Raw genomic sequence first — 16,868 nt, forward strand, 5'->3', positions numbered from 1 at the left:
TGATGTTTAGAGTCCAAGAAGGAAATGGTTTCATCGATGGGAATGTTGGTGAATAAAGAAACAATGTCAAAACTGACTAGTATGTCTGAGGGTGAAATAGAAAAGTTTTTCAGAAGATCAATAAAATGAAAAGAGTTTTTGACAAAGGACGGGGCGTTTTCGGCTAATGGTTGTAAGGATGAAGCGAGATGTTTTGCCAATTTCTGAGTGGGACAGTTGTATGCACTGACGATGGGTCTTAGGGGAACATTGGGCTTATGGATTTTTGGAAGGCCGTATATCTTTGGAATTCGGGATGATTTTTCTCTGGGTATAAGAGATTTTTTGAGGTCTGGAGGTAGAGTAGAGTTCTTTATAATGGATTTGGTCGTTTTTTCTAGATATGTGGTTGGATCATTTGGGACATGTTTGTATTCTGTGGAATTCAGAAGTTCGGACATTTTGTCGAAATAGTTAGAAGAGTTGAGAATGACGGTGGCATTACCTTTGTCGGCAGCAAGGATGACGATGTCAGGGTTGTTGCAAAGTTCATTGAGGGCACGTCTTTCTGAAAGACTGATATTTGAAGGTGGAGGTTTGGAAGTACGGAGAATTCTGGCGACATCTTGTCTGGCAACTTTGGCTTGGTCGGAAGAAAGATGGGAAATGGCTTCTTCGGTTTGACAAATAATTTTCTCAGTTGGAATGGAAAGAGGAGTGACAGAGAAATTGAAGCCTTTTGACAGAGCTTTGGTAGCTGAATCAGATATGTGAATATCTGAGAAATTGTGAAAAACAGTAGAAGGTTGTTGATTTGAAATGGGCGGTGGATTTTGCTGAGAGATAAGTTGGTCCAGTTTGCGTTTTTGGGTTTGGGTTTTCTGGGTTTGGGAAGAAAAAGCAGAAAGCGTTAATATTCTGAAATATGGAAACAATAAAATCAACAGAAACATTCAAATACTTTCAATTTGAATTGGCCAATTGGCAATACTTTTAGGATTGGCCAAGCAAGATCACCCACTAGACAGCTATACTAAACAGAAGGCCACTGGACAGCTAAAGAAAATAAAAGAAGAATTTATAAAACAATGAACTCTAGGAAATAAATCAAAACAACAAATCAAAAATTAAGGCCGTGGAAATGAATTATTGGAGATGATGTTGCCGGCTCACTAGATTTGATAGGGTGAGGAACGAAGATATTAGAAAAAAAATAAAAATTTATCCAGACGTAATAGACACACTTGAAGCCAAAATACTAAACTGGTATAAACACCAGCAGAGAATGACTACAACTGAATGGCCAACAATTATAGAAAAATGGACTCCGCCCATTAGAAGAAAACAAGGTAGACCAGGATGGTCCTGGAGAGAAGATGTCGAAGGTGCAATGACTGCCAGAGGTTTAAAAATTGAAGATTACTTCTACAGAAAACGCTGCAAATTAGGATGTGAGAAACGGCGCCAGCTGGAGAAGACTTGCATATTATAATATTATATAAATATTATCTATAAAAATCTTTTTTTTAAGTCTTTAATATAAAAATTTTTTTTATATTAAAGAAGATATTTTATATAAGAATTTTTTAAATATTTTACATTGAAAACACGTTCCGTTGGAATATGATACGTCAAAGAAAAGTTCTATTTAAACGCCGAATAAAAGTTTTATCTAAGATATTTAATAAAAGCTTATTATAGACCACAAGGAAAAACTTTCAGATCATTATCGTTTCTAATTATTATATGGTACTCTTTCTATAAAATCGTGTTAAACTTTAAACGAGTTTTTAATTAGTATAATCAGTCTATGGCTAACAGTGGGATAGTCAGTCACATTTTGACCAGACTTCCCTGAACTTGCTTGCCAATAGATAACATAAATTTTACATAAATTTTATAAATATTCGTAACTGTAAAGATAAGTTCTTTAAAGAATCTAATAGGATGAAACGGTAAACGGAAATAATGAAGTTCCAAATTCAAGTTTTATTAATATTAGTGACTATTATTTTTTCGTTAGTTTTGTGTGAAAAGAGTATTGAAAATACAATAAGTGATGTACTGGAAAAAAGTCGTACTATATCTCAAAGATGTAAACAGGATTTGAAAGTTCTAATGGAGAGACTAAATAGTACTGAAGAATCTACATGGGCCTCAAGGAGTAAGTATTTTTTTAAATTAAAATTCTACCGTCTACTCAGAACCCATAATTATTTTTTGTTTAAATTAAACATTGTATACGTTATAAGCTATCAGATTAGTTAAAATTTATACTTCCTGGCCTTTCTCTAAAGTTTATAAAAAATTTGTATCTAGTTTTCTTGATTCTTCTTCTTTTTCTTCCTCTTTATAAGCAATTCTGCTTGTTCATCGGCGGATTAATACCTCTATGAAAGGTTGTCACTCCATCTTTTGCGCGGTCGTCCGACACTTCTTTTGCCGATTGGTGACTTATCTCTTGCAATTTTGAAGATACGGGTCTCCTCCATTCGGCTTATTTGGTTATTCCATTCTTTTTTTCTATTTTGTGTCCATTGATTTATACACTATACGTTACATTTTCTTCTAATGTCTTCACTTCTCTTTCGATGTATTTCCTGTAATTCTTCTCAGTACTCTCATCTCTGCCATTTCCAGTAGTCTTTGCGTTGTGGCTGTATCGGGTCTTGCTTCTGAGGCATATGTCATTATTGCTCTTGCATTGGCTTTATAGATTATTGACTTCTTTTTAGTGTTAATGTATCTGTTTCGCCATATAGTGTTATTAAGGCATCCTGCCAGTCTATTTGTTTTTGTACTTGATCTCTCACTCTTTGTCCAGGTCTTCATAACTGGACAGTGTAATTCCCATGTATTTTATTTCCATTACTTGTTTGATATTGATGCCATCAACTTCTATTTTACATCTGGTTGGTTCTTTGCCGACTACTATTGTTTGAGTTTTTTCAGATGAGATTGTCATATTAAATTTGTTTGCTCTTATGTTAAATCTGTGGACCAGTCTTTGTAGACATCTTCATCTTGGGCTATCAATATTGCGTCATCTGCGTAACAGAGTACTTTGATTTCTTCGTTTCCCATTCTGTATCATCTTCCTTTGTTAACGCTTTTGATGATTTTATCCATGATCAAATTAAAGAGCATGGGGATCAATGAATCTCATTGTTTTATTCGGCTGCCTATTTCTGTAGGTTCTGTAAGTTCTCCATCTATTCTGACTTGCATTTAGTTGTTTTGGTAGATGAGTCGATAATTTTTATAATAATTAGGGAAACTTCTCTATTAAACAGAAGATGGATTACGTCTCTGAGTCTTACTCTGTCAAACGCTTTCTTTAGGTTAATCAGACACAGAAATGCTGGTCTAGATATAACAATAACCAATATTGCATATGTACACGATCTTCCACTACGAAAACCCTGTTGTTTATATGCTAAACGTATCCTCTGATTTATTAGCACTTGTAAAATTTTAGTTGTAGGTTTTATAGTAGTATTTTAGTTTATACCCTGTAGTTTTCTGGCTGTTTTTTATCTCCTTTTTTGAAAAGTAGAATTAGTTCGCTTGGTCTCCATTCTTCCGGTATTTTATTGTGTTTTATAATTTTATTAATTAATGTTGTTAATTGTTCCCTCATTGCTGCTCCACAATATTTCAGTCATTCGTTGGGTATCCCGTCTTTACCTGCTGCTTCTTTGTTCTTAAAGTTTTCAAGTATTTTCCGAACTTCCTGTACATATTATATTTTCTTCATTTGTGGTGATTTTTGTTGTTTCCAGTTCTAGCGTCGTTTGTTCTCATTTTTCATAGAGCTTTTTTAAGTAGTCAATCCACGTATCCTTTTCTATGTGTTTTGGTTCTATTAGTTCCTTTACCTTCATTCTTTGACCTCTTATGAAGCGCCATATTTCCTTTTGCAGGCCATAAAAATCGTGTATTATGGTATCCCTCTTGTGTTGTGGTTGACATGTATTTCAGGTAAGCTTTTTTCTTTTCTATACATTTTACCTTCACTTCTCTACAAAGCCATGGAGCTCTACGCCTTGGGAACGATTTATTTTTATTTATATTTCTTTCACCAAGAACTTCTTTGGTCTAGGCTAAGATATTAGACTTAATTTTTGCCCAGCATTCTTTAACTCCATCACCTTCTGTAATATACGTGTTTCTGCTTTTTTCGGCTATTCTTTTTTGGAATAGGTATCTTATGGTGTCATTCTGTAAGCTTTTGACTTTTATCTTTGTGGTGCATTCTGGTGTTTTGTTATCACATTCTTGAATAGTCCAGAGAAATAAGATTTTCTTAGAACATCTCAAGAACCAGATATTTGAAAAGTTTTTCCGTTAATATATATTATGTACCTATAGTAAGCAAACCTATATGTAGTCCAGTAACTCGAGCCAAAAATAGGACCTTACCTCCTAATTCTGTTGGATTGTATGGATTCAGCTGAAAATTTGGATGCAAGCTTGTCTTAATCTCCTTTGCAAAAGTTATATATAGTCAAAGTACACTTTATATTTTAAAGGAGTTAAAACTACCCGTAAGTGAAAGCATAAAAAACAAACCAAATCAGTGATAATTTGTACTTTAATATAAGTAATCAACCCTTAGAAACCACCGGTTATGAGGTGAATAACATTAAAAAATAATTTTTTAGCATGTAAATTGCTTAACCTATGAATTAAAATTATTAACAATTTATTTATTGCTTGTGAACTAATGTTTCATTGGTTTTAAGTTTTTAACTCCTAAAAAGCATTCCTTTATACAAAAAAGACCAACGATACACCCATCTAAAAAATCGGTTGCCTGTAAAGTCGGTTTTACGGGCGAAGATTTTACGTGACAACGTCTTTTTCTCAGTAGAATATTTATTGATATGAATATTATTAAATTGCACAATAGTTGTTTGCAGTTGAAACGCGCTGTTTCTTCTCAATCGACTGAATTACGATTGATTGCAGAGTGATTTAAACTAATAATTTACTTAACACTATCAACATTTGTCAATAGTATGACATAACCTATAAACTCAGTTTCTCAACTTTTGTGTCAATCTAACAATTAATCAATCAATCATAGTTTACGATAATGAAATATTAGTGTACAATTATTTACCTTTATTGTTGTAGTTGTTGTAAATGACGAATCTAAGCACTCCACATTTTCACTACAGACACAGCTGACGATACTTTAACCACACGTGTGAACTTGTATTATGACGCTTTCTCGGTTTTCCAACGCCAAGAACGCTAGAGAAAGACAGAGACACAAGCACACACCGATTCAACGCGCCTAATTCTCTAGTGCTGCGCGCGCAGCGGACCGATCATGTTTGAGTGGGAGAGAGACGCAAGGCATTCGCCGGTCCGGCGGGCCTCTCTCTCGTTCGGTGACTCATCGTAACAGACGTGAGTGGGCGTTACACTTTTTCATGAGTGACTCCGAGCCACAACCTAATTTAAGACGTTGTCACGTCAAAAATACTTACAAAAAAGCCTATTTGTAATTTAAAATGTTTTAATTTCCATTTAGATAACTATAGTTAGTTATCTAGTACTATATTCCTCGCTTATGAAACGATATTTCTTTTGTTTAAACTCTTCAGCACCTATAAATCACCCCTAAAGACGACTACAACATGAAAAATAGTTTTTGTACATATTAAAATTCTAAACTTATGTATTTAAATCAATTAAAATTTGTTACTTGCTTATGAAACATTATTTCTTTGGTTGCAACTTTTTTACCCCTTAGAAATTACCTCCTATAATAATAACAGTAGAAAGCACTCAATATTATTTTTGTAAATGCCGAGATATTCGTCTACAAAACTATTATGCGTACTTAAGATATGTAAGAGCTTTAAAACACGTATATTTTTCCCGCTTCAAAATTATCTACCAAAAATATCATTGGTTTTTCTTCAATTAATTTTTAAGCTTTAATTTATGCATATATAGCCACTTGAAAGGTAATGTCAAGGGTTACAAGTTCATTAGAAAGCCAAACTCTCCTTACATTTTTTAAAATTGAGATTTAAAGCGCTTACGTGAGGTGAGAAAACACTTTCGGGTGTTCACACTAAGACATATAATTTAATGGGTGGTATCTCCATTATTTTGTACGGTACAGAAATTTATAAAAAAAAGAAAATATTGATTGAAAAAATAATTACATTTTTGTACTGTATTATTTTTTACATATACAGTCTGTCCCAAACCCTTCTTTCAGTGCGTCACTAATTTTGACGTCATATAGGATTTTAAGAATGTCGAGAATTATTGCATGACATTTTAGTTAAATCTGACAGTTGCAGGATTGTAATCGGCTAAATGTGAAAAGGTTATTTTTTTAAAATGTGAAGTAAAAACTTTAAGAATTCATCCATCAAAGCAAACATTCCTGTGATAAAATAGCATCGATTGAAATCAGTCATATTCGGATAAGTAATTTTCGGAAAGTTTCTGTGGCAGCCATTAGTTTAATTTTGTGAAGATTTATCATAAAATCGTGAAAATAGTTTAAATAGTGAGTGATTCTACTAGATTGGGTATGCAAATGAAAGAGTGTTATGAAGTTTAGGTAAAAAAACAATGGAGAGTTTAAATAGTAAAGCAGTTGATTTTTGAGTTAATCTATCAGTTTCGGTATGCAGATGAAATACTGTTAATGGAGTTTAGTTAAAAAACAAGATACCGAATGTAAGTTTATGTAAATAGTTTAAATAGTGAAGCAGTCGATTTTTGAGTTAATCTACCAGTTTCGGTATGCAGATGAAATAGTGTTAATGGAGTTTAGTTAAAAAACAAGATACCGAATGTAAGTTTACCTTCTTTTTTTATGAATAACAAAAATGAATATTATATTTCAAACAATCCACAATCCGATTCAGAACCTGATTCATTAAAATCAATGATTACAGGGGATATGTGGCTGTCATCAATTATATCTTATATTTTAATAAAATGTGATTCTAAAAAGAACCGTTTTAATACATATGAATATCTTCTAATTGAAAATAATTTAATAATTTTAATACTACTCTTTGTTCTTTCTCGATATATCTCGGCATATTTAAAATATTTTTATGACAATAAATATAAAATTAAATTTTCACTGTAAAATGTCTAAAAATACTAACCTGGAATGACAATTATCATTTTATCAGTTGACATTGTCATAGTACTGTCACTATTGAGACCATCTGCGTCAAATTATATTTATGCGCATCATTGATTGGATATCTATTTAGCGCATTCTAAACTCCAACCAATTATATATCCGTAAGTAGAATTCGCTTTAATATGCAAATACCCGTGAACGATACATAATTTTCTAAGTTCTATGTATAATAATCACAGACTTACGTTTTTTTCTGTCACTTTTAGCTTAATGCGTTAGAGAGAATTCGATCAACTATGACGCACTGAAAGAAGGGTTTGGGATGAACTGTATATTGTAGTTTTTATATAATTTAATTTAACTTCTTTTAAAAAGAATGCATTTTAAAGTCAAACTCCTGGATCTAATGAATACCACTAAAATAAAATGTAATGTAGAAGGTAAACCATTAATTTTGATTCTGGTGTATATTGGGTTAATTATACTGCCCTTTTTTTATATTCGAAGATTCCATTTTTTACGTGTTTTACGTGTTGTCATAACTTTTTGTAATGCTCATTTTAAAAGTCTTTTTATGAACTATAAACCACTTTTTATCGTTACCCCCAAAAAGTCAACCCTTTCCTTGCAATTTATTGTTGGAAATATTGATCCAAATATTCAAAAAAAATTGTCTCCTTTTACTGACAATTTTTTGAGTTATTCATGATAAACCGTTAAAAAATGTGACTTTGTCTAATGAAAGTTCACTGTTTTCTCAACCATAAAAAGCAGTATTAAATTTCTGAAAAAATTCTATACATCAAAAGTTGCTTAGAGGTTCATCCTCTACCAGTTCCTGTGATTATTTTAAGGAAAAGTATTTCCACTCCTTATAAGGGGTGACAACCGCCCCTAGGACGGAGGCACACATCGGCGTTATATAAGTTTTGCTTCATCAAATCACTAAATTACACAATCACAATCACAAGTGAATTGGTTTAGTCTAATGGTTTCTGCAGAAAGTTCGGTGTGAGTTATGATTCTTTTTCTTCTTCTTCTTCAGCCTTCATTTATCCATTGTTGGACATAGGCCTTCTCAAATTGCTTCCACGCTTTTCTATCTTTTGCAATTCTCATCCATTGCTTTCCAGCTACAGCTGTTATATCGTCTATCCATCTCTTTTTGGGTCTTCCCACGCTGCTTTTTGTTTCTCGAGGTCTCCAGAATGTCACTTTATGAGACCATCTGTTGGTGTCTTGTCTTGCTACATGTGCTACCCATTGCCATCTCAATGTCGCCATTTTTTTCATTATGTCGGTTACTTTAATCCTTCGACGTATTTCAGTGTTAGGAATTTTGTCTGTGTGGCTTATATTTAACGTGATCCTCTCCATGGCCCGTTAAGTAACTCTTAATTGTTCTGCTATTTTTTTTTTATTGCCATAGTTTCCAATCCACAAGTTGCAACTGGTAGTATACAAGTGTCATAGGTTTTTCGTTTTAAGTGTATTGGAATTTTTCTGTCTTTTAAAATGAAGCTCAACTTACCAAAAGCAGCCCATGACAATGATGATCATGATGATGATAGTGTGTTTGGCATGGAAACTAGTCCTTTTGCCACAGATTTTTAAATGATTTATGTTATGTTTACCAATTAAAAACTTGATTGTACTAAATTTATATTATATATCCGGATGCATATAAGTGATTACATATGAGTTCGTATATAGATTTCTAATTCAATGACAGTAGGTGGGTTATGTTTACTGGAAGTTGCACATTACTTTTAACCAGGTTTTCATACAATGTAGATGTGCTTTATTTTTAATACATCCAAACAGAATGTGATTAACATCACACTGGGAAATATTATCGCATAAACACTTTCCTGATTCTATAATGTTTAATCTAGCCAGGTGAGCAGGAACAGCACCATGACTCGTTTTTAATCTTGTGATAGTTGCTGCTGATCGTTTAGATATATTATAATGGAATATGTGTGGTAATTTTGTTAGGGATGGTAACGTAGGATAGATCTTGTAATAATGATTATTGGAAGTATTTGCCAATATTTTCCATCTATCTTGCCAGTTAAAGCCCATGACAATTGTGTCCTTCTTTTAATTTCTAGGGTTTGATTTTCCTTTTGGTTTTTAATTGCATGTCCTGGATATATATATATATATATATATATATATATATATATATATATATATATATATATATATATATATATATATATATATATATATATTGTTTTACCTTTTCTATATTGGTGTTATCTATCGTGATGTTTTCTAGGCCGTTGCTTAATATCTTTGTTTTGTCGAGATTCATTTTTAATCCTATTTGATTCGATTTGTGATTTAAATCTTAGCATTGATTTTAATTCATGGGTTAGGTTAAGTCAAAAGGTTAAGATATACTCCATCTATTTTTAATCCCTTTTCGGCCCAATTTAGTTTTTTGAAGACATTTTCAAAGTAAATAACTTATACTCTCATACCTTTGCCAAGGTCTATTTTCATAGTTTCCAGATCATCATTTATTTTTACGTGAAAAGTAGCATCATCGTATATATTCTTATTATGGATTATGTGGGTTATGATTAATAACAATTATTTATTTTTATTTTAGATATATTTTATTACCAATTATTTTCTTATTTATCGGTTAATATATAGAGAAACCTAATAGAGTCTCTAGCATATTTCTAGCAAAGTTACAGGTAATCAAAGTTTTTAAAGTGACGGTCATTTTAACAAAAAAAAAGTAAACGTACAGATTTCGCACTTTGCAATTTGGTTTAATTATTAGAGAAATCATTTTACAAAGTAAAAAATCTCGATAATATTTGGTATAGGTAAATATAACTGTAATTTTTTTTAAACACTTGTTTTTACATAAATATATAAATATGTAAGTTGCTTATTATTTAATAACCTTTTGTTAATATTAATTACAGAAAAGTAAAATTTTGCAAAATAAATATTTATTCTAAATTGTTTAAACAAATTACTCGGTTGAATAAACAATTAACAAATTAACTAAAGCATTTTTTTGATCTATGTCACGAGATACCCCAAATTAAAAAAAAACATCAATTTTCGTTCATTAATATGGAACATATTGCGACTTTTAGAAATTTGAATTTATGAAATTCAGTTTTTAAAATACTAAAATAGTTTCGATTTTAAACCCCTAATATGTGGCGCTGGATGGCTCAGTTCTAAAGGAATCGTTTTTAATTTTTTTTTTATGTAAATTTGTACTTTTAATCTTTCAAATGGTTCTTTTTAAATTGCTTATTGTTTATAAACAAAGTTCCGTTGAAAAAGGGCTGACTCTGGTCTTAAAGGTCGTAGAACATTGTGTCTTTTTTGGAATGCGTGTAAAAATGCCCACATAATTAATACAAACAAATTTATATACATTTTATCGCTTCTGAATATTTTAATTGTTAATACACTTAAAATAACAGTACTTTTGCAAACCTATTTTACAATATTTAGCATACACTTTTTATTCGGTATATAATTTAGTTTGATAAGAGTAAGCCTTTTTTTAATCTGGTGTTTTCAATATTCATGTAGGCCCAATCGTTAATGCATAATAACATTGTAGATAAAAACTGTTCGGGATAAACAATTTCAATTTTGCAATGTCTTTTGAGTGAAACTATATGAAATTTTTAAAGCTTAATATTTGTGAAATTGTTCTTATTCTTAAGCAAAATCAAAATTTTTTGTGCATTTTTAGAGAAGTTATTACATTTTTTAAAAAAATCAACTTTTGACGTTATTTCTGAAATAGTTAAGCAAAAAATTAACAAAAATAACTTTGCAAAATCTCATTTTAAAGAATTTTTTTGCATTTTTGATTTTTTCATCTTTTTTCTTTCATTGACTGGGGATGACAATGCAAACATTTAAGTTGCTGAATAATGGTTATATACGTAGTATCCACATACAAAATGACTAAAAATTAACGATAAAAAATTCATTATTCTCAAATAACTTTTATTTCATAAAATCTTGGTTTAATTCTTTTATAATTAGATATAATTAGAAGTACATTTATAAAATATTTAAACTTGTTTGTAAATATTTATATTAAACTACAAAGTGTTGCAATTAAAACTATGACTAGTAAAAAAATTCTAAGAACGGCTTAGTATGTTTATATAAATAATTATATATATATATATATATATATATATATATATATATATATATATTTAAAATATATTCAATGATTGAATAGCAGAGGTTTTATCGGTCAATAATTGGCAAATAAAAGTCGTCAACTACTTTATTGATTTATTCGAATACGTTTCGCTTTTATTTTTAAAAGCATCATCAGTTTTTAGAATATAAGTAAACAACCAAAAGGGTTCATACTTACAAAAACAATTTGTATGGTTTTTAGATGTTTTAAAAACTCTACGATAACTTAACATCAAAGATTAACAACTAAACGAGAGAAACGAAACAAAAAAATACAAGAAAAAACTGTAAGAACACTAGTTCATTTGATTTTAACCGATGGCTTCGTTTGAATGTTGGTTTAAGCTCTTTCGAGGGTCAAACCACACTAATCTTTTCGATTGTTTTCTATCAGCTCTAGGATGTCATAATTTTCACATGTGGCTTATTGTCGTACAAGTGTTTCTCTGGAATTTAGCAAGCAGGTACGATTCTTGAGGGAATTGGCGGGCAAAACGGGGACAGACCTTTTTTAAAAAAGGATTCATTTATCCCTTTTTCTTTAAAAAACAACCGAACAAAAAAAATGGAAAGAAGAATGGGAATGAAGTTACTGTCTTGTAAGGGGTTTTTTTTATTTGTTTTGTATAATGAGGGAGTGATATATCTGGCTCAAGTTGTCGATGTCGGTTCTCTTATTTAGGGACAATGGATGTTTTAGAATTGGACACATTTCAAGGATGGATCGCTTATGATAATTTTTTTGTTTGCACAGTATTTTGGTATTCGTGAAGTCGATACTGTGTTTGGTTGGAATGGCATGCTGTGCAAGGGTACAAGAGGGTTTAAAAATCCTAATGTCGCTTTTGTGGAATGTTAGTCGACCTTAAAGAGAGCTGCTGGTCTGGCCAATGTAGCAGGAGTTGCACTCTGCACAGGGTACATGATAGACGACATTAGTTTGTTCAAGAGAAGTCAATAGAGTTTTTGTCTTATAAAATAACTTACCTAAGGTTCTGGTATTTTTTAAGGCTATTTTGACAGGTAAGTTTTTGAAAAGTTTGTTAAGCTTGTTAGTGATTTGTGGGATGTTTGTTAGATATGGACGCTAATGTTAGCCCGTTGGGTGTTTCCGTAATGGACTGTCCATAGCTTTTGGAATATAGAAATTTATTGATGAAGGATGCCGGATAGGAGTTATCTATGAGAATGGACTTCAATATATATTGTGATCTGCTTTTTCTTACTTTAATATTATCTTTTTATTTATTTAATTACTTCAATTAATTATTTAATTAATTATCTAAGTATCGCAAATCATAAATCATACATAAAAAACAATCTCAGGGTGCCATTTTATTATACAAAAAAATAAATCAGCTTAGGTTATACTTATCTTTTCTCGTGGCTTCCAGTATCTCTTAGTTGTTCCTTATCGGGATAAAATAGGAAAAGGAAATAAATAGAAATAACATAAATAAAGAAATACAAATATCTTTTATTATCAAAAGAAATATTATGAAAATTTTGAAATATTGGAATCTTTGTTCATATGATTTTGTACTTAAAAAAATTAAATTTTGAATATTAAAAAAAGAAACTTTTTAAATTTATTAAGCAATATTAATAATTCTCCTTTGACGTTAAAAAAACTTTATGATATTTGCAATGTGAATCAGAAAACTTTAATTAAATTAAAAAAAAACTATTATAAAATTTATGGTATCTTAAAATAGCGATAATTTTTGATCTTTCGATGGTATAGAGTCTTTTGTTTAAAACATACAAAAAAATTCTGTCACAAAAAATTATTGACTGACCTTTTAATTTACATAGGACGATATCTGCTTTCGGCCAAAACAGCTCCCCCTTGTTGATTATGTTATGCTACCAATCAAAACCTTCTCAGTTCTAAGTGTCCACCTGTCAGCATACCAGCCAAACTCTTTCTCCAAAAACACAAGCAGGCCTCTTTTACCAGTACTCGTTCAACAAACTCCAAAATTCTCTCCTCTCTTTCATATACTAACAATCTTTCACTTGGACTTTATAGAATTCAGGAGGTATTCGACTTCTCAGCTTGGATCTATGTCTCGTTCTACCTTTCAGCCAATCATTTTAATTATTTAATTACTGGCACTTGCTTCTAAATTGACTACACAAAACTTCCACTGCTTCTCTCCGATGACCATCACATAATTTTTTTTTACTCCAAACTTTCAAAACATTCACTCTCTTTTCCCATTAAAAACTCGCTAACCAATCAGAAAATTTCTATATCCCGCCTCTTAATTGATATTAAAATTTCTTTGAAAATGATAACGGTTTTTTGTGACTTACTTTCTAAATATAATAACTAGGTACCTGGCGGCTTTTGGCCTTTCCAGCGAAACAAAAACAAAGGCTTTTAAAATATTATATCTACAAATACCGGGAAATAATTGTCTATTCACTTTAAAGTATTTACTAATGTTTTTCAGTCCTTCAGGGTAAAACTCATTATGGATAAACCCAATGCTTAAAACTACTTATAACAAATATTTACAAATCGATGTACAGGGCGTTGGAAATTTATGTGCCCGCTTGAACAAGGAGATTCTATCTCACCCAAGCTATTTACCTTAGCTCTAGAAGATAGGTTTAGAATTTAGAATGAGCAAATAAAAGAGTGACGATAGATGCCGAAAACTTAAACCATCTGAGATTTGCCAATGATATGACAATAATAGAAAATATAGAGAATAATAATTGCAGGAAATGCTCTTGGACCTAAATACGAAAAAAATAAGTAATTAAAAATAAACGCAGCAAAAACTAAATACCTAACAAACGAATCTATAGATATAAATGAGGATATAACTCTGGGCAATAATAATATAGAAAAGATTAAGCTGTATATATACTTAAAACAAAAATCAATCTATCAAAGCTTAACCTTAACGCTGATTTAAGCAAAATATATTACTTAGCTTGGACAGCATTTGGAAGATTACAAACAGTATTTAAATCAAACCTACTTTCAGCCAGCATGTATTACCGGTTCTGACATATTAAACTGAAACATGACCTACTAAAAATATCATAGTCCACAAACTTTTAGTGACACAGACTCCTATAGAACAGAGAATGCTCAACATTAAGCTCAGCGATCGCAAATCTAATGAAGAAATAAGAAGACGATCAAACAGATTGTCTTGTTACAATTGAACTGGGCAGGACACATAAAAAGATTGGAAGACAAGCGAATTGTTTAATGGCGTTCTAGAGCAAATAAGGTAAGTAGAGGCAGATCTCAAAGCAGAGAGACTGATGACATAATGAGAATGGCTGGTCACAAATGGCTGTTAAATACAACAAACAGAAATGAATGGACACATTGTCATCTAAGTGAAGCTAACATCCGACGATGGATATATATAATATATCCATCGTCGGATGTTATGATCTCGCTGATGCTTGAAGTTAACTTGTTAAAATGTATTTGTATTTTAATGTAATAATTTATTTTTTTCTTTCAGTGATAGAGGCGACATCAAGAATCGCAATGAGTAAATCTTCATACGACTATGGGGACTCAGGTCATTATGAAGAATGTATCCAATTACAATCAAAGGAAGATCATATCAAAGGAAAATACTGTATTGCAGATATTACATATAATTATATAAATTTTACATCAGAAGTAAATCAGGTAGGTAAAATATCCTGTAAAACTTTTCTACTTACACCTTTTAATCTATGGACGCAAAACGTACGCTCTCGGACGGATCCATTGGGGCACCACTTATTTGTCTGTAGAATTGATTTTGGAAGGTGAAATAAGTGTTGGACATACAATGTTTAATGAGATTAAGTGGTATTGCTGGATACTGTATTTAGTTTTCATAATGTTTAGAGTTGCGTCTATAGGAATGTTTGTAAAGAGTAAAACAATATCAAAACTTACTAGAATGTCTAACGGTGAGATAGGGTACTTTTTCCCTTATCCGGCAACACATTTTACTTACCTAACCGGACAACTCGGGTCCTTTGGACCCACCACTGTTCTCGAATATACTATCCATATATTTCTAATATTCTTTTTTGATTTTTTATTAAAGTTAAATTTAAATTGGCTAGATTAAAAAAAGGTGCTACTATAGTATGCGGTCTACCTCGAGGGTGCGATCTACCTGAAGGATTTGCACAAAATAATGATATGCAAGAAAACTTTTGTAGAAAAAATATTTATTTATAAGTAGTAAACATTTGGAGCCAAATAAAGTCTTAGTTAATTTAAACTTAGTTAAAAACTTTTGTAAATCTACCAGACCATTTTATTTGAAAAGAGTTGTTGATGTTTACGCATACCCTGGAAAAAGATTACGGTGTTGTTGCCTTTGATTATTGTGTGAAAACCCTTTTGAGAAAAGATTATGGTAATTAGCAGCTCATGTATAAAATACCGATAAAAACAATCACTCACAAAATTAATCAAACGCATAAGTCAGAAGAATATTCTTAGTTTACTTTTACAAATTAATACTTTGTCATATCAATTTACTATTTTAGTTGGGACTAAGCCACAAGATTAGCTTATTCACAATTAGAGTAGCAAATTAATTTGACAAATTAAATTATTATTAAGTATTAGGTTAAAAAACAATAAACATAAAAAACCATAGATTGGCCATTTAGTTTTCTTTATTGCAATACAAACTTTTTTAATTATACAATGATCGTTAAACACAATTTCTATTGCATATTTCACAAATTTGTTTTTGTTTTCTGTCCATTTTTGTTAGGGACATGTGACATCTTTTCCTTGTTAAAACTGTAGGTTTTTCTAGTTTTTGCTTTTTATATTGTGCTTTAACTTCCTGTAAGCATTTTGAATACACTGTTTTGTTTTTCATTGTAGTCCCCTTGATTTTTATCTCAAAATTTGAGGCAATACTAGTTGTTCTGCTATCGTTATAAGAAACAATCTTCGCTTTTTATTTATGTTTTCGGTTTATTTTGGATGTAAATTTGTCCAAGTAATAAATGAGGCTACCACAGCCACGTCTAAATTATTCATAAAAAATGCAAAAGGCCAACGGTTAGTTCGTGTTTTGCACATATATTTAGAATCATTTGGTCTAGTGTATCGACACCATTTTTTGTACTATTATAGTAGAGTATCATATCTGGTTTTTTGTCAACATCTTCATAGTAAGCACAGTAAGCAGTGCGATTCATGGTAGACAGATATAGGATACTTATTTGTTTTTTCGGAATGTAAGAAACAAGAGATGCTTTTGGAGTGAATCCGAAAATTAGAGATTTCTCTAAACGGTTCTTGTTTTGTAGAAATTACCGATGAACGTATCTTTTTTTTTTCACTGTACTCACAAGAGTTAATGAATTTGCCAAATTTATGTGCAAGAACAAAATCAGGGAAATAGTTATCGCAAGTCACATTCCTTTTGGAATTATAATAAGGCTCAACGAGTTGCTTTATTACTTGAGATGCAAGACCTTTGGCTACTGTATTTCTGTTTTTTCTATTATATGGTATTCCACATAAAGAGTAATATGTTTCCAAGTC

The 16,868-nt window shown here is 31.1% G+C and overlaps 1 protein-coding gene across 1 annotated transcript in view; it reads left to right on the forward strand.

The window, feature by feature from the left end:
* Nucleotides 1-1,767: 1,767 nt before the first annotated feature.
* The window catches only part of LOC140436162 (nose resistant to fluoxetine protein 6-like), a 73,053-nt gene continuing 57,952 nt past the window's right edge, over nt 1,768-16,868 (forward strand). Inside the window, exons 1-2 of the mRNA XM_072524869.1 lie at nt 1,768-2,143; nt 14,818-14,990. Coding sequence (XP_072380970.1) covers nt 1,948-2,143; nt 14,818-14,990 — 369 coding nt within the window. The 5' untranslated portion in view covers nt 1,768-1,947. The remainder of the gene's footprint in view (nt 2,144-14,817; nt 14,991-16,868) is intronic.

Source organism: Diabrotica undecimpunctata, chromosome 3, assembly GCF_040954645.1.
Source record: "Diabrotica undecimpunctata isolate CICGRU chromosome 3, icDiaUnde3, whole genome shotgun sequence".
NCBI lineage: Eukaryota > Metazoa > Arthropoda > Insecta > Coleoptera > Chrysomelidae > Diabrotica > Diabrotica undecimpunctata.